The 23,455-nt window shown below is 43.9% G+C and overlaps 1 protein-coding gene across 1 annotated transcript in view; it reads left to right on the top strand.

Moving 5' to 3' along the window:
• The first annotated feature begins 2,600 nt into the window (after positions 1-2,600).
• The window catches only part of LOC114586581 (septin-2), a 63,238-nt gene continuing 42,383 nt past the window's right edge, over positions 2,601-23,455 (top strand). The window contains exons 1-5 of the mRNA XM_077920763.1: positions 2,601-2,751; positions 11,903-11,954; positions 12,737-12,836; positions 17,176-17,262; positions 20,264-20,387. Coding sequence (XP_077776889.1) covers positions 11,928-11,954; positions 12,737-12,836; positions 17,176-17,262; positions 20,264-20,387 — 338 coding nt within the window. The 5' untranslated portion in view covers positions 2,601-2,751; positions 11,903-11,927. The remainder of the gene's footprint in view (positions 2,752-11,902; positions 11,955-12,736; positions 12,837-17,175; positions 17,263-20,263; positions 20,388-23,455) is intronic.

Genomic DNA, 23,455 nt, shown 5'->3' on the forward strand with positions numbered 1-23,455 from the left:
ATATGGTTTATATCCCTTATATGGTTTATATCGTCTTACTGGGTTGCCCCAGCCACTGTGGACTGCTTCCAACATATATAAAAACATAATAAAACAATGATAAAACTTCCCTATACAGGATTGCCTTCAGACGGCTTGGGGGCTGGATAACTCCATAGCCTCCAACATTTCTCCACTGAAAATAGGGACATCCCAAGGAAAAATGGGACACTCTGAGATCAAATCAGAAACCAGGACGGCTTCTCTAAATCAGGGACGTCCTTGGAAAATAAGGACACTTGGAGGGTCTGACTTAATCCCTCTTCCCCATGACTACACTTCCCAGGATTCTCTCTGGGAAGACACAACTGTTTCCAGTGGTATGATACTGCTTTAAATGCATAGTGCAGATGGTCCCAGAGAATTTTAACAAGAAGGAGATCCCCAAAACACCTCGACAAAGAAGATTCTGTCTACATTTCTGATCAAGCTGGAAACAGTTAAAAATTGAATACATGCACTAGATTAGTTTAGCGAGTCCATGACCTTCACTTATCTAAACATTATTGTTGTAATAGGCTACTGTTGGGGAGATCAGGGGACAATTGTCCCTGCAGTCATGTTTTCAAAGGTTAGAACTTATCTGTACAGCCATAAGCCCCCACTTTTTTTTTTTGGTCCTGCCAACATTTCCCAAGGCACTGTATAAAAATGTGAAAGTTAAAAGCAACTAAGGATAAAGTAGTAGAATATGAATTTGCTGAACCAATTTTCAAAAAGGGATACAAAAAAGGGAGTCGTGAGGAAGTCAGGAAAATAAGTTAATCAAAGATGAGAAATGAAAAAAGAGGGATTTGTGTTTTTCCTTTTTGTGCGCGCTTATTAGTTTTTTCTGGTTTCTTTTTCTTTTTTCTTTGTTAGGTTAAATGTTAGTATTTTTGTATTTTTTAATTTTGTATTGTTGTGTTTTATATTTTTCTTGTGTTTTTATTGTTTGTTGTTTTGGTATTTCTTTATTGTTAAAAACTTAATAAAATATTATTATATAAAAAAGTGAAAGTTATGGGCCCAATCCTCTTGGAAACTGTCCTGTAGAGTCTCTATTGATTGCAGAGGTATCATTCATTTTAGAGGGGGCTTTGCAGGAGAAGGCCAGAGGTGGACAAACTACCCCAGAAGGAGCACAACAGAGTCTGTGGGTGTGTGTTGTGTTATATATACAGTGGTACCTTGGTTCTCAAATGCCTTGGTACTCAAACAACTTGGAACCCAAACACTGCAAACCTGGAAGTGTTTGAGAACTTTTTTTCGGAAGCCAAACGTGCTCTGTTTTGAGTGTTACACTTTCGATTTGAGTGCTACACTTCGGTTTTGAGTGTTAAGCTGAGGTCTGTCTGTTTTTGCTATTAATTTTGCATTTTTGTGGCTCCTATTGTGTGTGACTGTGTGGAACCCGGTTCAGCTACTGATTGACTGTGTGACTGCAGTACATTGTTTATTGCTTTCATGTTATGGAACAATGGTCTTGTTAGATAGTAAAAGTCATGTTAAATTGCTGTTTTTCGGGTTGTTTTTAAAAGTCCGGAACGGATTAATCTATTTTGAGTTACTTTCTATGGGAAAGCACGCCTCGGTTTTGGAACGGACTTCTGGAACGGATTAAGTTCAAGAACCAAGGTACCCCTGTATATATAACATTATATATTGTTGCTATTTATTTATTTTCTTTTGCAATGTGGCCATTTATTCAATACGCAAATGATTATGGTCTTAAAGATAATGGTCTTCAGTGCAAACAGCATGGTCTGAACTGCACACATTATTATTATTATTGCCGTCTGTGACAGATAAGATGATTTCTGTGCTGCTGTCCCCAGGACTTCACATGCTTGATGTTTGGAGAATCTGTACGGATTGATTAAAGCATAAAACAAAAGAAAAAACCAAGTTACCTTAATGTATATATAACCTGATACCTAATGAGGAGTGGGGGGTAGAGAGAGAGATTAAAGATGTTATGCTTTATGCTTGTCACACAAAAGCCAGTGAAATTTATTTTAAAAATAAAATATAATAGTTGCAACAATATATTATGTTATATATATATATATATATATAGAGAGAGAGAGAGAGAGAGAGAAAGGAAACACATAATATATTGTTGCAGTTGTTGTGTATATATATATATACACACACACACACATATTTCCTGGATTTGAAACGAGGACGTGGAAGAGCGAAGAGGAGATGCCTCCTCCCTCCCCATCATAGCTGTCAACGTTTTCCGTTTTTTAAGGCAAATTCCCTTATTCCGAATAGGACTCCTCGCAAGAAACGGGAAAAGTTGACAGCTATGCTCCCCCCATCCCTGTCAAGGGCAAGAAAAGAATCACTTCACTGTATTTTTGGTTTTTATGGAAGCCGCCCAGAGTGGCTGGGGAGGCCCAGCTAGATGGGCGGGGTATAAATAATAAATTATTATTATTATTATTATCTAAGGGTGGGGGGGAAGGTAACAAAAAAGAGAAAGACACTCTAGGACTTTCTCCTCGACGGCTCCCTCCCTCTCTTCCCCCTTCGATTTCAAAAGCGGGCGACGGCAGCCAGGCGGACACAGAGAGCGTAAGGGCTAGAGCGGGCCGCCGAGGCTTGTGGGATGCGGGCGGAGCTTCAGGACGAGGAAGTCCCCCGCCTCCTCCCATCCCCCAGCGCCGTCTCTTCCTCCGGGCCTGGCTGCCGACTGCGGTGCCTGAGGAGATTTTTTTGGACGAGGTAAGGGGCTGCTCCTCCGGCTTCCCGAGTCGGAGGCCTCCCTCCCTCCTTCCCCACAGCCCAGTCTAGGGAAGGGGGCTGAGGGAAGGAAGACCGGCTGACTGACGTGACAGCCCCCCCTGGAGTGGGGGGGGGCGAGAGGGGTCAGCGCCCCTCAGTTTCCTCCACTGGGGCGTTGCAGGAGGTGCCCCCCTTTTCCTAAGGGCCGAGGTCCCTTTTCCTGCCCCCCCCCCAATTAAATATTTGAGGGCCCTCCCCCCCCCCCCAGTGAATGAGCGCTGCCATTCAAATGGCGTCTCTGTGGGTTCTCCAAGTGACCCCCTAATATTTTGTTTTAAGTTGGCATCCCTGGTGCACGCGCTGAGGAGGAAGGGCTGCTGTGGTTGGCATCCATCCGGGAATGAAAGGGTGCCCAGTTATGGGGGTGCGGTGGGGGCGAGCAGAGAAAGTGCTGTGGGCCACTGCAAGAGCACTTTGCATGCAGGCCAGGGTGGATCAATGATTTTTTTTTTAAATTAAAAAATCGGATTTTAAAAAAATTAAAATCGTTTTTTTTAAAAAAAATTAAATCGGATTTTTTAAAAGGAGGAAAAATCTTTCTAAAGATGGTTTTCTGTTTAAGTTACATTATACTCCAAAGGCTATTCATCAGGAAATAAGGATTCGTTTTAAGTTTTTCATGTGCGCTAAAACTCAAAAGTTTTTTTTTTAGTCGTTTAACCACATCAGTTAACAAACATGGATACATATGCTATAATGTTACTGTTTTAGTTAAATAAATTGTTTAAATTGTTATTTTTCTCATTCCAATAAAGTACAGCAGAAAAGCTGTCCAAATATAAACAGTTAACTTATTAAACCTCACAATAATTTCATAATTGTCTGTCTACGTATGTCTAATAGTATAACCAAATCAGAAAATTTTGCTATAACTGTAAAAACTACTCTAAAAATTTATTGTTCTAAAAATGAAACCTTCATCTAGTTGTTAATATGCAAGAATGTCTCTCTGTAAAAAAAATGATTTAAATCAAGTCTTACTGACTAGTGATTTAAATCGTGATTTAAATTGATTTGATTTAAATCAAATCCACCCTGACGCAGGCTAACTTAACTTCCCTCCCTCCCTCCCTCCTTTGAATGCTTCCTTCAGCTCCCCAGCTGGAACAAGGAGCGGCTGTTTTGGGGGGAAAGGGCAAACTGTTAACTCAGTTCATAGGAGCCAACCCCTTTGGGCCCATCCACCCCCCAGTAAAATATTTGAGGGGGCTGCCCCCCCCCAGTTGATGGGCATTGCCATTCAAATGGTGGTTGGGTGCTGTGTCATGTGATCACTTAGGCAGGGCAGGGCTTACCTGGGCCCCCCCAAATATTTTATTCCAGTTGGCATGTATAAAAATCATAGAATTGTAAATCTGGAAGGGACCCTGAGGAATCTTTTGCCCAACATGGGTCTCAAACTGACAGCTAAGAGTCTCATATTTGACTAACTGAGCTAGAAGACAGGCAGCTTAATTTACTGTGTCCCGCCCCCCCCCCCCCCCGCCTTGGAAGACACCCCTACTTGAATGAGGGGGAACTGGTTGGTTGTGGGGTTGTTGTTTTTTGGCAGGGGGTGGGTGGGCTGTGACTTGGTTCATGCTTCATTCATTTTATTTGCTTTATTTTTATCTTCATAAAATTTATACACTGCTAGGTTGGAAGGGGACCTCAAAGTGGTTTGCCAAGAGATAAAACTGTAAAACCAAGAAAATGACTGCTGTTTTGCATGCAGAAGCCCCCCAGGTCAATGTTATTAAACACAACCTGAATGCTTTTGTTCCCAGGAATGAGTAGTGGCAGTCTCTCTTGGCGGGGTGAGGTAGAAGGGCCTGTTGTTTTGTGGGTAGAGCATAGACTTTGCATGCAGAAGATCCTAGTCTGATTCATTCTCCCTGATAATGCTCCCCCCTCCCAAGGATATGGGGTGCTTATTCTTTTGGGGAAGATTTTGTCACGTTGAAAAACAAACAATTAGTTCTGTTGTGTTTTTGTATTGCTTTGTATTTTGTACTTAATTTAATGGGGATTGACCATAATAAACATTTCAGTTTTTTAACTATGTATATACTTCTTAGCACCATAGTCTCTTAAGTGATGTAAAGTAAGGATAAAAAGATAGAAAAAAAGATAAAATTGGTTAAAACTAACCATAAAACCAGGGGATGCGGGTGGCGCTGTGGGTAAAAGCCTCAGCGCCTAGGGCTTGCCGATCGAAAGGTCGGCGGTTCGAATCCCCGCGGCGGGGTGCACTCCTGTTGTTCGGTCCCAGCGCCTGCCAACCTAGCAGTTCGAAAGCACTCCCGGGTGCAAGTAGATAAATAGGGACCGCTTACTAGCGGGAAGGTAAACGGCGTTCCGTGTGCTGTGCTGGCTCGCCAGATGCAGCTTGTCACGCTGGCCACGTGACCCGGAAGTGTCTGCAGACAGCGCTGGCCCCCGGCCTCTTGAGTGAGATGGGCGCACAACCCTAGAGTCTGTCAAGACTGGCCCGTATGGGCAGGGGTACCTTTACCTTTTTAACCATAAAACCAGAGAACGTACTTGAAATGCTTGCTGAAATAAGTAAAAACAGATTTCACTAAGTGCTGGAAGTTCAACAGGGAGGAGGCTTGTCTGGTCTAAGCTGGGAGGGAGTTCTACAGAATTGGGCCAACAGTCAGAAGTTGGTGAAAACGGCCCCCACTGGGGGCACAAAAATCTCCTGTCAGTCTATGGAATGTATGACGTATATGAGTGTGATGGCGCTATGCTGCTGTCATGGCAAGATCAAACATGGAAGAAGCTTCCCTTCCTTTTTTGCACCGCAACAAAAGGCATACGGCAAAATTATTTATTTCATACAGTTCCTTGCCAAAGGCTCAAGGAACCCTAAGTATGAGCTGCACATCCAAGCCATGTGGGGCCACTAACTGACTCCCCTGAAGACCTCAGTGATGGGGCAGCAATATAAGGAGTCAGGTGGCCCTTAAGCTATCCTGTACTAAAGTCGTTAAGGCCCTTGCAAATTAACACAAGAACCTTGAACTCTGAACTACTTTTTGAGACACAGTGCTGCAGCTTTTGGGCTTGGTGGACAAAGTGTTTGACCTGATATAAGGCAGCTTCCTGTGTTTTTTCTGGCAGGGCTCCTGTATCAGTCAAAAAATAGTAAAAATCAACAAATGGTTTTCTGCTGGAACAGATATGCAGGATGGGTGGGATAGTTAGTGGTGGAAAGCATCACCTGGTGATATGTTGCCTGTTGCATACATTTAAAATCTGCTCTCGGGATTTCCTGATGGAGCCCTAAGCTGCTGTCAAGCAAAATTCCACAATAGATGATAGTTCATATCTCTCTCTGTGTAAAGTTACACATTGTGCATTTTTGCTTATCACACATATTTGAAAGCCGACCCTGTCCCTGGGAGGGCTCCTGTGTCTGCTGGGTGCAAAAATAAAAATAAGCAGGCATTGTGGTTCCAAGCAGGGATGATGGGGAATGTGGTTAATTTTGACCTATTATACAGCTTTTAAAGTAATAATGGGAACCTGGAGCTACTCCCCCCCCCCCGCCCCCTTGTTTGCATCAAGCAGTAGTTCATTGGAATGCTAAATGCTTGTTTTAATCTAAAGAATTAGCACCCCTAGTATCTTCTCCCTCTTCTTAGGAATACCCTGTTAACTCACTTCTGAAGTGGAAACTGGGAAATATGTGCAGTGCTGGCTCTGAGAGCTGCCTGGGCATATATTTTTTTTGCAGTGTAAATCCCCAGCTGGAACTGGCAGCTTGAGGAAAGGAAGACCTGTCCTGTGTGTTTGGAAATGTTAAAAAAGTAAGGCAAGCTGCATTTAGCTGCATCGAAATTTAATTTAATTTTCTGTTGGCGTGGGGAGCATTTTCCAATGCTAAAATACTTAAAAGCATAGGTGTTGCAGGTTGCAGATGGGAAATCCATTCATTGCTTGCTGCTTTGGCAAGAAGGAAAGTGGCTTCTGATTATGTCCTGCCCTATTAGGCAGCCATTCATAGAGCTGTCTTTCTAATCCTTTGTGTGGGTTTTTAAAGCCACGCATGCTTGCGCTGTTGTATTGGGAAGTGAGGAATAACAGCAATGGTGAGGGTTAAGGACATTTGTGCAGGCTGCCACAAAATTGCAACGAAGCCGCACACGGGAGAAGCTGTAAGTATGACACGCAAGCAATATATATATATATATATATATATATATATATATATATATATATAGTTTCCCTAAAACTAGAAAACATAATTGCATCTCTGAGTGAGCTAGGTGTCAGACGTGCACATCCATTTATCACTGAATGGCTTTTGATGTCTAGTTAGACAGCTAAATACTTAGGATTTCTCCATCTTAACCCCTGTTTCTTTCTCTGTGCTCATAAGCTGCAGATTTGTGCTTGGCTTTGCAATTCTGAAAGCATTTTAGGAATGCCACATGGATCCAGTACTTCCTGCTTCCATCCCCACCCAGAGCGTCTGGTCTAAGCTATTGGGTATAGATCCTGGCAGCAAAACTTGATCTTCAACACACTGCTCAAGAGTTGGGTGTTTTTTTGTTCATTCTTGCATATATCCCTTCCCTTTTTAAAAAAAAAAAACTTAAATGGAGAAATGGAAAAGCTCTTTTGTGGCTTTCATCCAACTATTCTTCCCTTGGAAGGCTGTAAAATGTCTTTGGTTTTGGTATTAAAAATGCACCAGGCTGCTTACTCAGTTAAAACCATCTACAGACATAATCACTGCTCCACATGCCAGACATGCAGGATTTGAAAGAATAAGGGATGGATGTCTGAGCTGGTTTGTAATCACTTCAGAATTATAAAAGCTAAAAGAGACACCATCACACGATGGCTACTCTCACAATGATAGGCATTTCTGCAAACTTGGGAATGTTACCCTATTATTTAATGGATTCATTTTTAAGGGCCCTAAACTGTGATGGCACAATAAGTATTCTAGTCTTTAAGAAGTTTTAATTCCCATTACAAAATCAACTTACTATGAAAAAAAATAGAAAATCACTCTGGATACCAAGAGCAGCAGGATATAAATAATGAATTATTTTTATATACACACATCCTCTTATAACCATGATGATAAATCATTGGCTAATTTTGGGGCGTACTGCAAACCTGAAAACTTTATATAATGTTTTCATTTTGTTGTGACTGGAGAGTGAAGTCCTCAGATGCCAGCTACTAAGTTTACTTTTTGCATCCCAAAGTTACAAAGGAAATGACCTGGGTTCCTTCCTGCCTCTTCCAGAGGGGGCCTCATCTCGTAATGGACTTTTGGGATGACAGCATACTTTGGACGCTAGTGTTTGATTGTCATGTCCAACTGACGTGGATCTCTGTACTCTTTGAGTGTAATTTTCAAAAGCCTGCACTCCCGTGAGATCGGAAATGTTATTGGTACAGTATGTGTCCTTCTGAAATCAACTTTGAGGAATGGTGGTGTACCAAGTTATACAACATCAAAATATGCCCAGTACTTTGTGTGTCTCTAGAAATTGTTAAACCACATGTGGTCAAGTACAGTGGTACCTTGAGTATGGAAATTTGCTTCTGTATCAATTGCTGATCAGTTTTGTGACTCAGGTCTGCCTTTGCTTAGTTGAGATGTTCCTTAAGCGAGACTGTGTTTGTTTCCACACTGCCATGTGTAGTTTTAACTAATAGCAAAGTAGTTAGGGAGTGGGAGTGTTTGTCAGAAGAGGGCTCTGCTCCCCACATCCCTGCAGGATGGATTGCTTCTTCCTTCCTGTACAAGCCCATTTTGTTTCCATGCTGTCAGTGGAGCTTGTTCCTCCATGAATATGGAAACCAAGCGGACTGACAGAGGAGAGACTAAGAGGTCTGTTCTTACTATGTAGGTAGAAGGCACCACCCAGCGGGGGAACACCCCCCCCCCCATTTAGTCTCTTAGGATTAATATTTTTTTTTTGGCCTCCTGTATGAAGCTTATTTAAGGCTACAGCTGGGGTGCTCATAGCATAGGTTGGCTGCAGACATACCTACAAAGATATGAGGATGGGTTTTGGATATTTTGCTTACAAAGAAGACTGAGAATGCTACAAGTTTATTGGATGTTGGTCAAATCAGCTTCGGCTATCAGCTGACCTCTAGGAAAGATGCCCGGGCATTAGTCCAAACACTACTGAAAGCTCTGTTTGTACAGCTGCATTGCTTTTTTGGGGATGGGGAGGTCCTTAACAAAACATGTAATGGAGTTGCGTTGAGACTATTGTTTAAAAACATGTTTGGTGATTATTATTTTTTAATGACTGGTAATTAGGCAGCTGATTTTTTTTAAAATTTTAAATACTGTTTTTATCAAAACATCAGATGGCAAACGTGATCCCATCTACTCTCATCTCTGTTGTCCCTGTTGTCCAAGAGAAAATGCTTCTTCCAACAGATGCCGGCTGCAGTACACACACATATCATCTAAAGCAGGGCCAGCCAACATCTGCCATTGAACTCCCAGCTCCCATCACCCCCAGCCAGTGCAGCCAGTAGTCAGGGATGATAGGAGCTGCATTCCAGTTCTGCCACCAGGTTTCTTATTTCTGATCTAACCTAATGATGGTGGCAGTTCTATGCATGCTTAATGAAGGCTAAGTGCCACTGAACAAAGGCAGTGAGAATTAACTTCTGAGTAAATGTGCATTTGGGTGTGATGCACATCTCTGCAGCACCTCTTGCACTGTTTAGAGCAGCTGGAGCTGGTCCGTTAGGATGAAGGGGCACTGCCCTATCACGCTCAATCTGCCCTTAGCCAGTCTCCAGCTCCCCACCTTCCTACTTACAACCAATCCTAGGGGTGGTACTGGCTGTAAGCTGCCTCCTCCTTAGTCTTAGTTTTGGCCTTCTAGAATTCAGCAAGGAGGATGGTGGGGCCAAAATGATAATTAATTGGCTCTCCCTCTTGTTGGTTCTGGCTCCACCTGCTGTTTTGGCTTCCTGCATTTTGCTGTACCAGTCCCAATGGGCACCAGTCAACACCACTTAAGACTGATTGCAGAGTTTGGGGCTTTGCTTTCATAGCCAGTGTTTGTCATATCTGGCTTTTCCTTTTCCTTTGTGTGCAGATAATCTCTACTGAAGATGCACATATTTACCCTGGCCTTTCATAGAATCATAGTATTGTAGAGTTGGAAGGGATCGCAAGGGGCATCTAGTCAAACTAAAGCATCCATGACAGATGACCATGTGCTCAAAAGCCTCTAGTGAGGGAGAGTTCACCACCTTCCAAGGTATTCGGTTCCACTGTTGAACAGCTCTTTCCTGATGTTTAGTCGGAATCTCCTTTCTTGTAAATTGAATCCATTAGTTCAGGTCCTAGTCACTGGAGCAGCAGAAAACCAGCTTGCTCCATCCTTCATGTGACAGCCCTTTAGATATTTGAAGATGGCTATCCTATCTCCTCTCAGCCTCCTCTTTTCCAGGCTAAACATACCCAACTCTCTCAACTGTTCCTCATCAGTCTTGGTTTCCAGACACCTGAGTTGTGTGTTTTCAGGACCCATCCTATTCCTGTGGCTGTAACTTGTTTAAAATTTTTAATACTGAGTTTCAGATTGTTGTGACCTGCCATGGGACCTGCTGGGGAATCGTGGGTAATAATAATATACTAAAAGCGCTGTGGGGAACTTTAACAAACAGGCAAGCGCTGTGAACTAGCACTGTGAATGGTTGATCTATCTGGGGAGCAATGGGGAAAAGCTGAAGATCCCCCTCCCTCCAACTAATTTTCTAATCATTTTTTCTAGTGCTAGCATTTAGCAGTCCTCTTGCATTCTATTATAACTTGGTGTTGCATCCTGCCAGCAACACTGAACATTAGTAAGCAACAGGAAAGCATCTGCATCCAGAAGTCACAGGTGTCTGTCTGTAGGTCACTTCCTTCTTTTCAGGCCACGAAATGTGTTTGTCAAGAAGGCCAGTGATTAAATTTCTTGAGTCTCTCCTCCTTTGTTTCTGTATAAGTTCTGAATAAAGGAGCAGTTGGTTTCATTTTTTTTTTATACCCAACTGCACGACAAGTCTATTGGGAATCAAGAAACATAAGAACCTGCTAGTCCTGGCTTAGTTACAGTGGTGAAAATTCCTAAATTATTGGTATAAGAACTCAAGAGTGGCTTATGAGAGCAAGAAGCTCACATGTTGAGCTTCTTAGGTAGACTGGAAGGGGAACAAAGGCTTGCTTACCTAGTCCCTCCCACGGTGAGCTAAGCCTGGCAGGACAGCTTACTCTATGGTCTTAAACCCTTTACGCATGAATTAGACTTAAGCATGTTGGTTATATGAGGCTGGTTATCCCAACTTGGAGGGCTCAAAAAGCAACAATGCAAGTTGATATAATTCTGTAAAGATAGTTAATGTATCTCTTGGTGCCAGTTACAACACAAGAAGCAAGTGATCTACAGACTTACTTTTGCTGGCTTGTACTGATGGGTGTTGTAGTGCATAACATTTGGAGGGCACCAGCTTGGTGGTGAGAGCCATAGTATGTGTTCAAATTCTCCTTTCTCTTTTCCCTTTTGATCAGATTGCAACTTAGCTGAAAGTCAGAAGCTACTGCTTGAAGAGCCACGCTCTTGTCTCATTTGCAAAATGATGTTTTCTTTGTTTGCTGCTTCCATCTTGGTTATAGTAAATTTATTTACAGTATTTATTATTTGTGAGTCACCGAATAAAATACACTCTAGGAGACGTACAACAGAATAAGCAACATTAAAAACAAAACACATAATGACAAATCGGCACTAAAACCAACCCCGCAACTGTCTAGCAATAAAATCCAACTCTCCATAAAACAGCTGCAAGTCAGCCACTGGTAGCTGGCTCAATTAACTTATCGATGGGACTCAAAAAACTTTAAACCAACCTGTTGCCATCACTCTACAGATAATAAAATAAATGATACCAAATAATGGACAGAACAGTCCTTTCTCCTAACACGTATTTCCATAGTCAGAGGTGGGTGAGGGACTGCATCTGTTTGGTTTCCTGTGCCATAGCAGTAAAAATGATGAGATGAATTCTTGGCTTTCCCATTTAACACAGACTTTATTCCTATGCTCTTCCTCCCATCCCCATCCAGGCTCTGAAATTTGGAGTGTGAGAACATGTCTCAATCTGGTGAGAAAGTGAAGGTAAGTAGAATGGGTTTGTGGCAGACCTTACCAGAACGCTGTGCTAGCAACATTGCTTGTATGTGTGTTCTGACTTGTGAGCGTGGGGCTGCATGTTAAGGACTTTCAAAACAGCCCCTGGGATGCTCTTTGAAGCCCCGACAACCAAGGCTTTAAAGCGCAGCACCACCTGACATTACTGTGACATTGTGTGATTGCCAGGTGGTCAGCTGTCAAATTTGGCCTGCCTGGGCTGGAGATATAGTGATCTGGCCCACTAGCCAGAAAGGGTTACCCACTCCTGCTGTACAGTCCTATATGACATTGATTTGAGCAGAAGGTTAGCCTTCCAGCAGCCATCCTTTGCTGCATAGTCAGCAGTTGGGTATAAACCACACAATTCTCAAACATGAGTTGGGTTATTAAGCAGTAATTTGGTTATTAAGAGAACTTTGTGCCACTTCCGACACACACGAGAAGTGGCGAAAGAGGAAGTGTGGCTAAGTGCGTGAGGGCAGGATGTCTGCACTCCGTGTGTAGAGGGCACGTTCTCCAAATTTGGGGATGACATGAACATTTCCTCCCATGCAACATTTACATGAGACCCAGGAAAAGAGGAAACATGAGTTATTGTTCTTGCTGTTCCACTTCTGTCAAAACATCTAACTCTGTGGTCCTGCCAATTTGTGTTGATTCTTTCTTGGTTCATTTTGTGTGCTTTCGTCATAAAACCCCTGTGCTTTTGTTACAACCGACTTCCATGTCCAGTTCACAACTTTCGTTGTTTTTCTCCGTCTCCTCAGTTTTCTGACTCGGCAGGATATGTAGGCTTTGCCAATCTCCCCAACCAAGTCCACAGGAAGTCTGTCAAGAAAGGTTTTGAGTTCACCCTCATGGTGGTTGGTAGGTGCTCCCCCCCTTCTTTTTTTATAAGCACTTCATTATTAGACTATTTTAGGCTGTTAAATATATATCTTTATTTTGTGTGTGTCTCCATCAGTTCTTCCTCCTTTTTGTGTGGAAATCTATTGTTGAAACTGACACAGGGAAGCTAGTTCAGTCTGGATTTCTTCCTGTGAATTGTCTGTCCCTGTTCTTGGGGAGTGGGGAAAGAGACGAGGTAAAGAGCACTGAAGTTAGTATCTCACTAAAGAGGCACAGCCTTCCTGCCGTTGCTGGTGAAGGAAGGGAAATAGCTCAGTGGCAGGGCGTCTGCTTTGCATGGAGAAGACCCCAGTTTCAACCTCTACCATTTGCAAATAAGGGATTTGCTTGCAGGAAGGTTATATGACAGGGGAAGGGAACCCTTTTCAGCCCAAAGGGCAGTTCTCTTCTGGGCAACTTTCTGAGGGCCTATGATGTAAGGTGCAATAGTGGGTGGAGCAATGAATATGATTAGTAGTACAGTGGTACCTCGGGTTACATACGCTTCAGGCTACAGACGCCGCTAACCCAGAAATAGTACCTCGGGTTAAGAACTTTGCTTCAGGATAAGAACAGAAATCGTGCTCCGGCGGCACGGCGGCAGCAGGAGGCCCCATTAGCTAAAGTGGTGATTCAGGTTAAGAACAGTTTTCAGGTTAAGAACGGACCTCCGGAACGAATTAAGTACAGTGGTGCCCCGCAAGACGAATGCCTCGCAAGACAAAAAACTCGCTAGACGAAAGGGTTTTCCGTTTTTTGAGTCGTTCCGCAAGACAAATTTCCCTATGGGCTTGCTTCGCAAGACGAAACGTCTTGCGAGTTCTTGCGAGTTTGTTTCCTTTTTCTTAAAGCCGCTAAGCCGTTAATAGCTGCTAAGCCGCTAAGCCGCTAATAGCCGTGCTTCGCAAGACGAAAAAACCGCAAGACGAAGAGACTCGCGGAACGGATTAATTTCGTCTTGTGAGGCACCACTGTACTTAACCCGAGGCACCACTGTATTTGTATTAGTATTATTAGTACCCCACCCATCTGACTGGATTGCCCCAGCTTCCAACACATATAAAAACATAATAAAACATTAAACATTAAAAAAACTTCCATGTACAGGGCTGGCTTCAGATGCCTTCTAAATAATAATAATAATTTTATGATTTGAAACCAATCTGTATTTGAATGCAGATTTTACCTTTGTACAGCAGGTTAGTTTTTACATACACTCACACATCCCTCTCCATCCTCCAACCAGGCAAGCAGGAGGCATTACCGGAGTTCTTAGATCATAAGATCGTAAGAGTAGGAAGGGATTACAAGGGTCATCTAGTCCAACACCTTGCAATGCAGAAATCTTTTGCGCAAGGCGGAGCTTGAACCCACGACCCTGAGATTAAGAGTCTCATGTTCTACCGACTGAGTTTTCCTCTAGTTCAAGTAGACATTCCAGCCTAGGAAGAACAGTTGGGGTGTGATGAGGGTCAGTGAGGGAAGTGACCTGGCAAGAGAGGATGTAGCCTGGAGAGAGTCATGAGGGTCAGATGGAGAGGCCTTGAGGGCTGCATTTGCCCTTGGGCTGGAGGCTCCCCACCCCGTTATACAACAATGATAATTCATTTTGCATTCGTTTTTATACAGTATGCTTGCAGAGTGTTTTCACGTCTTCCAGTTAGTCGTTCCTCCATCCCACGCTTTTCAGTGCATTTCCCCATCAATTTCCAAATTGCAGAAAGTCCAGGGTTTGTGTGTATGCGTGTGTATCATGACAGAATGCTTTATTCCACTTCACTTACGCAAACCTAAACATCTGGTTTGTGTTGGAATTGCTTCTGCAAAATGCAGGCAGTTGGGAGGCACCATGAATGGCAGCTTGGAAATGAGGCCCAATGCAGATGTAATCTTCCAGCAGCTACCCAAACCATAGTTGAAAGTTTGAAAGGACCCTCAAGCTTGTGAGCTCTTCCTTCCTCCCCCTTCCAGTAGCACCTTAAAGACCAACTAAGAAGTGTGCATGCACACGAAAGCTCATACCAAGAACTAACTTAGTTGGTCTTTAAGGTGCTACTGGAAGGAATTTTTTTTGTTTTGACTATGGCAGACCAACACGGCTACCTATCTGTAACTTCCTCCCCCTGCTTTCCTTTTTGTAGGTGTAGCCATTGATAGCCTCATCCTACATGAATTTTGTCAAATCCTCTTTTAATGCCATCGAAACCGGTGGCCATCGCTGCTTCTGTTCCTAACTTTGGTTGCATTTAAGTGGACCATGTCTAGTTGTGGGCAGATACAAATGTACCCTAGTTGGATCCAAAAAGAGAAGTTGGGGGAAATTGGGGCCTGAGGGAGGGAGGGAGATGAAAGTGACCGAGTTTGCGAGTTGCACCCAATCTCCTAGATGCGGTTTGGTGACTTACGTCTCAACTAGTCCGATAAATGTTGGTACATACGTGTATTATTTCACAAGTGCTGTCCACTTTGGTCTGTTTAGGGAAGCTGCTAGTGAGAGAACATTTTCTCGCGGTTAGAGATTATGTCATGAAGACACTGAACGTAGACTATTATTGGAAAGTCATTTGTACCAACATTGACTGCGGTTAGGTTTTAACACCACCAAAACTCCCTCTGACTCACTTCCTCTAAGTGGTCTATGAGGGCACTTGGGAAACTTACAAGAACGGTCAAAATTCTTTCGAGACACAGTTGTGGAATGGGGGAGAAATTGATTTGGTTTGCATTTAAATAAAATAAAAATTAAAGCCAAATCTATCAAATTTGCACTTTCTGAAAGAATATGAGAACTGAAACGCAGTCATGGTTTGAAATTCACAATTAGTCCAAATTTTGTGATGTGGTTTTCTGACCAAACAACGCTTCCAAAAATGGATATATTAGGTAAAAGCGTGCATAAAGAGGAATACATTAGGGAAAATAACATACAGAAGTGCATTATGTTAAGAGAAGCTGATTGCAAAAATGTGTACATTAAGTCAAAAATGTACACAATAAGGTGTGGAGAAGTTTGCACTGAAATGTTGAAGAATTTTTGTGAGGATTTTTTAAAAAAATAAACGAAAACCATGAATTGCTGCAGAAATGTGGGGAACTGAATTTAAGATAGGAAACTGAGAGGAGCAAAACTGGCAGATTCTTCCATCCCTAGTCAGAACCTTCTTATGTCGAAAGAGCTGCCAGGGTCACACAGAAGGCAGAGGGAAATGGCTCCAGGTTTTTTTTTCCAGGGTGGAGGTAGGCTTGCCAAAATGTCCCCTTCTATGTCTGTGGAGCAGGACGCGGGTGGCGCTGTGGGTAAAACCCAGCACCTAGGACTTACCGATCGTATGGTCGGCGGTTCGAATCCCCGCGGCGGGGTGCGCTCCCGTCGTTCGGTCCCAGCGCCTGCCCACCTAGCAGTTCGAAAGCACCCCCGGGTGCAAGTAGATAAATAGGGACCGCTTACCAGCGGGAAGGTAAACGGCGTTCCGTGTGCTGCGCTGGCTCGCCAGATGCAGCTTGTCACGCTGGCCACGTGACCCGGAAGTGTCTGCGGACAGCGCTGGCTCCCGGCCTCTAGAGTGAGAGGAGCGCACAACCCTAGAGTCTGGCAAGACTGGCCCGTACGGGCAGGGGTACCTTTACCTTTACCTATGTCTGTGGGGCAATGGTGGCAGTGAGCTGTGGACACAGTTGTGTGTGGCCTGTCTAGTACCCCTTCTGCTAGCTGGCCCCCATTCATGTGCAATGGAGGATGCTGTCTTGCCACCAGCATTGAAGTAAGACTCGCTCCACATTCAGCTAGCTTCTGAATGTGCAAAGGGGAGTGGGGCACCTTGCCCTTCATTCAAGCCAACCCAAATACCTTGAGCCATCTTTGATGGCTACCACCTCAGAAATAAATGGACTAATGCTGTGTGATTTTAGGAGACCAAATTTCCTCCATAGCCATTCACCCCAACTTTTGCTTTTTCGAGTGTGGGGTGGTGGTGATGCATGAACTTACTTGATATCGAGAGATAAACATGAATCAAATAAAAACAGGAACTGTAGAGAAAGTGCTGGAAAGATGCTTGTCTTGTAGGTATTTGATTAGAGCACTTAATTTGGCCTTAAGGGTTGCGTTATGAAAATAGGTGGATTAAATTTAGAATTCGCACAGCTCACTTTACTCAGGCTTGTTTTTCCTGTTTACTTTAGCTAAGCTTAGGAAAGCCTTTGATGTCGTTATCTTATAAAACCAGGGTGGATACTGGCCGTAAGAGATAAACCTGTGGCTTGCATGAAAGTGGGGGGCGGAATTATTCCAGGAATTAAACATCCATCTCATTTACAGGTGAATCTGGCTTGGGAAAATCCACTTTAATCAACAGTTTATTTCTGACTGATCTCTATCCTGAACGTTACATTCCTGGAGCTGCAGGTAAATCGGTTTGTTCGTAACGCTCGCTTTCTGATTTCACATGCTTTGCTTCCTCTGATATTTCACTTGCACAAGGCTGTTCCTATGTACTGATGATGATAGACTTCTTTTCATAAAGATCAGAGCTGTAGCTTCATTAAAAAAAAACAACCAACAACAAACTGTAGATTTAATCGATTAATTAAGTGATTGAGGTGTATTAAACGGAAGACCTCTGATGGAAGATTAACTGCACTTCCTAGTAGGAGTGTGTCTGTTTGGGGTTCATTCTAGCTGGGAAGCCACTTCTCTCCTGCTTCCCTCCCCTGATACTATAAACCAGGGTTGGAGCCCCTTCCACAGGCTGCATTCCGGTAATGGGCCAGGCCAGAGGCAAAAGTGGGTGAGGCATAACTGTGACACTAACTTCCGCACAGTAGGCTACATTGCAGCCTCTCAAAAGTCAAAGGCTTCTACACTCCCATATGCAGCCTACTTCCACCTGGGCAGGTGAGAAGCACCTTCACCAAGATGCATGCCAGCTAGGCAGAAAGGGTGTGTGGAGTGGCCTAGGGAAGGAGGGCAGCCTTGGGAGAGTTTCAAGGCCTGGGTAGAGAGGGTTGGAGGGCCACATTGGGTCTGAGGCTCAAGCAGAAGATTCTGCTCTCCCCAGCTGCTATTCAACATTATTATTAGCTGCTTGTTGTGCAAAGGTCTCCAAGTGGCTTATAACGCATGTAGAACCTAAAAAGCAGATATTGAGGTTATAGCACATGTTCACTCTTAACTGTAAACAATTGTGGGTGGTTTTTGTGTGTGTGGCCTTCTTACATTTTCATATTTCTGCATGTACCTCTCTTTTGTTTCTCAGTGGTCTGTTTTTGGCTATTATTTATACTACTTCATGCCAAAATAAGATTGTAAGGGGTTTATGAATTAGAAAAACCAGTTATACAAACATTGTTACTTAAAATAGAGAATAAAACAGTGAAGAAATTAAAACAGAAGGTTCAGGTACATCTTCAAAAGCTGGTGGGATGGCAATATACATGGTTCCTCTCATATTTTTGTTGGCACTTGCCACCTGGGTTTGCCATTAGAAGGACTATTATGCCTCTGAATGGAGTTCGCAACCTGCCGTTGCAAATGATTCAGCCTAACACATGTGCTCATACATCCAGTTCATCCTCAAAGTGCGCCAGGGTGCAGAAATGCTTGATTGAATAGTATAGACATGCTGAAGTATTAGCCCACTATTGAGGTGGACGTTACTGTTTTTCATCTCCCCAGCTTAGCATGAAGCAGAGTTCCCTTGTCATCTGCTGGAGCTTGTAGAAAGACAAGGGATGTCTGCCTCCTCCTAAGACAGAGGAAAAGACAGTGAGAGATTATAAGTGCAACAGGTGGGTTTGGAGGATTGACATGGATGCAAAACTCGATTTACTGAGTCCAAGATTTTTCATGGACTGATTGGCTCAATTAATATTGCAGTCCTAATAAATATATATCCTGGCGTGCACCTTTTGTACATCATTATATAAGGAGCATGTTGCAAATTGTTCCATATCCCATTCAACTTGTCTTCTTTCTGCCTTTTGTCCCATGTTCTTTTTCGCATCACTGCTTCTGTTGTTTGACTTCAAAGTACTTCTCACTTGTCGCTGAAATCGTTATATTGTCTATCCTGGTTGTCTTCTAATTTCCCACAGTGTTCTGCCTATCTATCCTTTAGGGAATGACTTAAAAGAAAAAGAAGGAAAAAAGCTTCATGCTTTTTGGAATGAAGTGCCATAAACTAGCCAGTTGACAGGATCCTCAAAGGCCACTCACTGTGTTCTGCATGCCCGAGGCAGCTTCATTCTTGCTTTCTGAACTGTTTCACCCCAACTGAGACACCACAGGACAACTAACAGCCACCAGAAAACCATAAAAGTGGCAGTAAAGCAACCATTAACCATAACACAATTACTCTATTTGGGTGTTCACTCTATGTGAGTGCTATTGTGTGGAAGTGGGACATCATGACTATCCTTCCTGGCCCTAACCCCATCCTGAGTCCTACCAGCCCCACCCCCAGGCAGTCATCCATGCATGGGGGGGGGGTTCCTCTATAGAGGGAGACCTGCCCTTAGGTTACCCCTGTGATTTAGAACCCTGACTGCCCAGAGTTCTAAGTCATAGGGAGGCAACCTGAGTACTTAAAGCAGGTTGCCCTATACGGACATGCGTTCTCAATGAGCCTGTTGGGTTTCCCCACTTTCCTGCACTACATGATTATAGAGCTGGGTTGAACTCCCAAATAGGCTTGTAGGATTGCCAAATTGCAAACAGCAGTAATACTATCATATCCACACCACGTATTTAAAGCACTCTTAGACCGCTTTGACAGTCCTAGAGACTATTGGGAACTGTAGTTTGTTAAGAGTGCAAGGAACTGTACCTCTGTGAGGTGGGCACTACAGTTCCCAGGATTCTCCGTGACTGTCAAAGTGGCCTTAAGAGTGCTTTGTGCCCTAAAAACACAGCAGCCAAACTGAAACTGAAACAGATTAAAGAGGAGCCTGATGAAACACACTTCTGTATAGTATTGCCTTAGCCTCATTCCTGACTGTGAAAAGGAAGGGGATCACCTGGGTTTCATGGGGCGAGGGTTTCCATAGCCAGGGAGCTGTCAGGGAGAAGGCCTTGTTCTTCATTCTCACCCTCTGCACCATCAGGTGGTCGTGAGACATGGAACAGGGTGGTCTCCATGGCTACAACAGAATCGTCAAAATCCTTGTGCTACTTTCAAGTTCTTGAGGGCAACCACTGAGGAATTCTCAGTAAAGGCTAGGCACATTCATTGGATACACAGGAATCCTTGGGGATTCAGACTGGCCATAGGAAGCATTTCTTTTGTGTGGGATGTCATTTTCAGCCTAATTTCTATTATATATTCCCTCCCTCCCTCAGTAGTTTGAATAACATTTTACTGCTTTGTTGGCCAGGAAACTTTTAACATTATATGACATTTCTCTTCTAGAGAAAATAGAGAGAACGGTCCAGATTGAAGCTTCCACCGTAGAAATAGAGGAGCGAGGGGTGAAACTCCGTCTCACGGTAGTCGACACTCCAGGATATGGAGATGCCATTAATAGCCAAGACTGGTATGTTATATCCTCAGGTTGTGATGCTGAATCTTCACATCTGTCCCAGGCTTCCATTCTGTTGTATACAGCTTTGGTGATGCTTTAAACTGTTTTAACTCTCATGTCTTCCTGTCGGTGCTGGGGATTAGGCAGCAGTGACGCAGCTTCAAAAAGCAGGATTGAGCCTCCCCATGCATCAGATGATGTGTAGGAAGTTCAATCCTGCTTGGGTTGGGTGCACCAGTCAGTTCCCAAACTCCCCGAACCCTGAAGAAAGCTTGATTGAACACCCCCCCGCCCCGTCCCACATCAGGTGTTGCATAGGGCAGAGGTTTTCAACCTTTTTGAGTCCATGGCTGCCTTGACCAATTACATACTTTCTGTGGCACCCTTGTGGGGCTCAGGAGCCCAGTTATTTCACCCCTTGCCTGCAGAGCTGGCCCCCGCTCATGCTTTTTCGAACACGCTCCCTTGCGGAGTGTTCCTGCCACCCATGGTCTCTGAGCTGCCCCCCTGCCCCCAAGAGAGGTACCTCCTCACAAGGGCCTATGACTTGTCTGTCCATTCCCAACAGCAAGGGCTGCCTCAGCTCCTGGCAACCAGCACTCCCTGGCCAGCCCCAGAGGCACCATTTGCTTCCGGAGTTTGTAGCCAGGGCTGCAACAGACAGCTGTGCAAGCCTTTGAGAGGCAGAGACATGAGAGGGCATCAGAGGGAGGGAGGGAAGGAAGGAAAGAGGGATGGAGGCCAGTGTTGCACCCCTGACCATCATTCAAGGCATTGGTTGAAAACCACTGGCATAGGGAGTTCAATGTAGCATTGCCATATTTCAGAAAGTGAAAACCCAGACAAAACAGTTGACCTATTTTCTGGGGGAGGCAATCGAGCGCCTCAGCCACAATGAGAAGGCCACCCTCTTCGTCTCCAACAACAGCCACTGCTCGGTGCCCAAGCTGGAGCACCGCTTCTCCCGCAGCGAGCAGTGCACTCCAGGGACAGGGAGTCTCACTGCTGCAGTTGAAACAGCATCTGAGCGCAAAGCAATGGTAATTGGGAAGCCAAACATGTATATGTTCGAGTGCGTTGTGGAGCGCTTTGGTGTGGATCCATCCTGCGTGCTCATGGTGGATGACTGGCTGGAGACATAGGTTGCCATATGTCCAGGTGTTCCCAGACATTTTAAACGTAAATCACATATTTTGCCCAGACGCCATTTTTGGAAGCGAAATTCTGGCGATGTCCGGGATTTTCCGTACACATAGCAGCCCTAGTTCAATGCCTCTGTAGAGGTTCACTCCAATGAATGCTGTAAACTGGGAGCAACCGACTTTCCTGATTGTTGTGTTGAAAAACAATAGTTCAAGCAGATGCTACGTATCCTACTGCTTTGGCCTGCACAGTATTGGTAAATAATTATACTTTCCTGGAGTGATTTTCTTAGTCTTTCTGCGCAGGATCGCTTTTAACATTTTCTGTAATGGTTGACTTGGAATTTCCTTCTGTGGGATCTCCAAGCCCCTTTAGCTTGGCTATTGTGTTGCAAGTAGGACTTCCTGTTGATTGTGTTCTGATGCCGTGTTTATTCTTCGGAAATGTTTCTTGCGAATCCTGCGAGTTTGAATCCCCACCCACTTTTTCCGGCAGGGAGGCCGAGCAAGCGGCAGGCAGCAAGATGGTCCATCATTGCATTATTGTTGTTGAATTTGCAACAGAGGATTAAATTTGCAGAATAGGATTACAAGGGCTATGTAGAAACTATTATTTCTCCCACTTCCCCACGTTGGAGGCTTCAATTCCCTTTCTTTCCAGAGTCAATAAGAATGTTCTAGGGTTTGTAAAAACTATCTTCTCAAAGTATTTATACTTTTAAGAAAGCAATATATCACATATTTACACAGCATGTCCCTGAAAATGTTGGCCTCCTGGCACAACTTACCCGAGCTCAGGGTGTGACCCACTGTTGAAGACCAGTCTTCTGTGCCACTTCTTGTTTTGTCTTCCCACTTGAACCCTCATCTGCTAGTCTATCTTGACTATTTTCCTGGGAATAATTCCTTAGGCAGGATCCAATGGAAGGCTGATATTCTGCCTACAGCATCATTGTTATGTCCCAACTGAGAGTTAGCGTAGCAGAACGATGAAATTGGGGGACATTCCAGCTATATACTCACCAGGAAGCTGTGATCAAACATTGTTTCCTTAGTCTCAGGCCTCATTTGCCCAGCTCATCTGTCATACAGTATAATACCGGCTTATTTTATGGGTTTGTCATTAAAGATAGCAGGAATAATATAGTGTGACGTGCTATGAGTATGTAAGAAAAGTGATACATACTTTTTTAAAATGCCTTTGCCGTTCTAGGACTCTAGTGGCTATATTAAACCTGTCATGTGGCTCTGTGTTAAATAAAAGGTGTCAGGTGATATTTCCTCTGTTCTGAACCTTTTGTTCCGCTACAACAAGACCAGTCTTTCTGGGCTGCTGCCTTGTTAGGTGGAAGGAGGGCATGTGTTTTGGCAACATTCGGTTTATTTCAAAAACCATTTTCTCAAAAACCATTTTTTTCCCTATGAAAAAAAAAAAGATTGCTTTGTTTGCTGTTGTAATGCATAGTACAGGATATGGAGTTGTTTAACTAATGATACTGTCGTGGTGGAAAGCAGGTGCTTCCCGGAAGATAGAATGTACAATTCACTGCTGACTTACACTTACAGAAAAACGGAACAGCAGTGAGGACTTGAAAGCAGCACGTAAGCAAATTACAGTGACAGAGAAGCGCTAAGTAGAGTTTTTCTGGCACAACACGCTGAGGTTTTCCCTCCTGATCATATTTCATCAGCCCCACTTCCCTTGCATTGCCAAACTTTTTTGTAATTCTTGTGGAGGTAGAAAAATGGAGGAAGCTTGGTATACGTGTGTACTATCGCCGTCTCACCATGAACCCTTTGCTTTGGGGGTGGGTGCCTGGATGTGACTTCTGTGGGAGGCAGAACAGGATTTGCTAATTGAACAGTTTTTAGTCATAAGGGAAGTAAAGGTAAAGGTACCCCTGCCCGTACGGGCCAGTCTTGACAGACTCTAGGGTT

The sequence above is a fragment of the Podarcis muralis genome, chromosome 16, assembly GCF_964188315.1.
Source record: "Podarcis muralis chromosome 16, rPodMur119.hap1.1, whole genome shotgun sequence".
In the NCBI taxonomy this organism is placed as follows: domain Eukaryota; kingdom Metazoa; phylum Chordata; class Lepidosauria; order Squamata; family Lacertidae; genus Podarcis; species Podarcis muralis.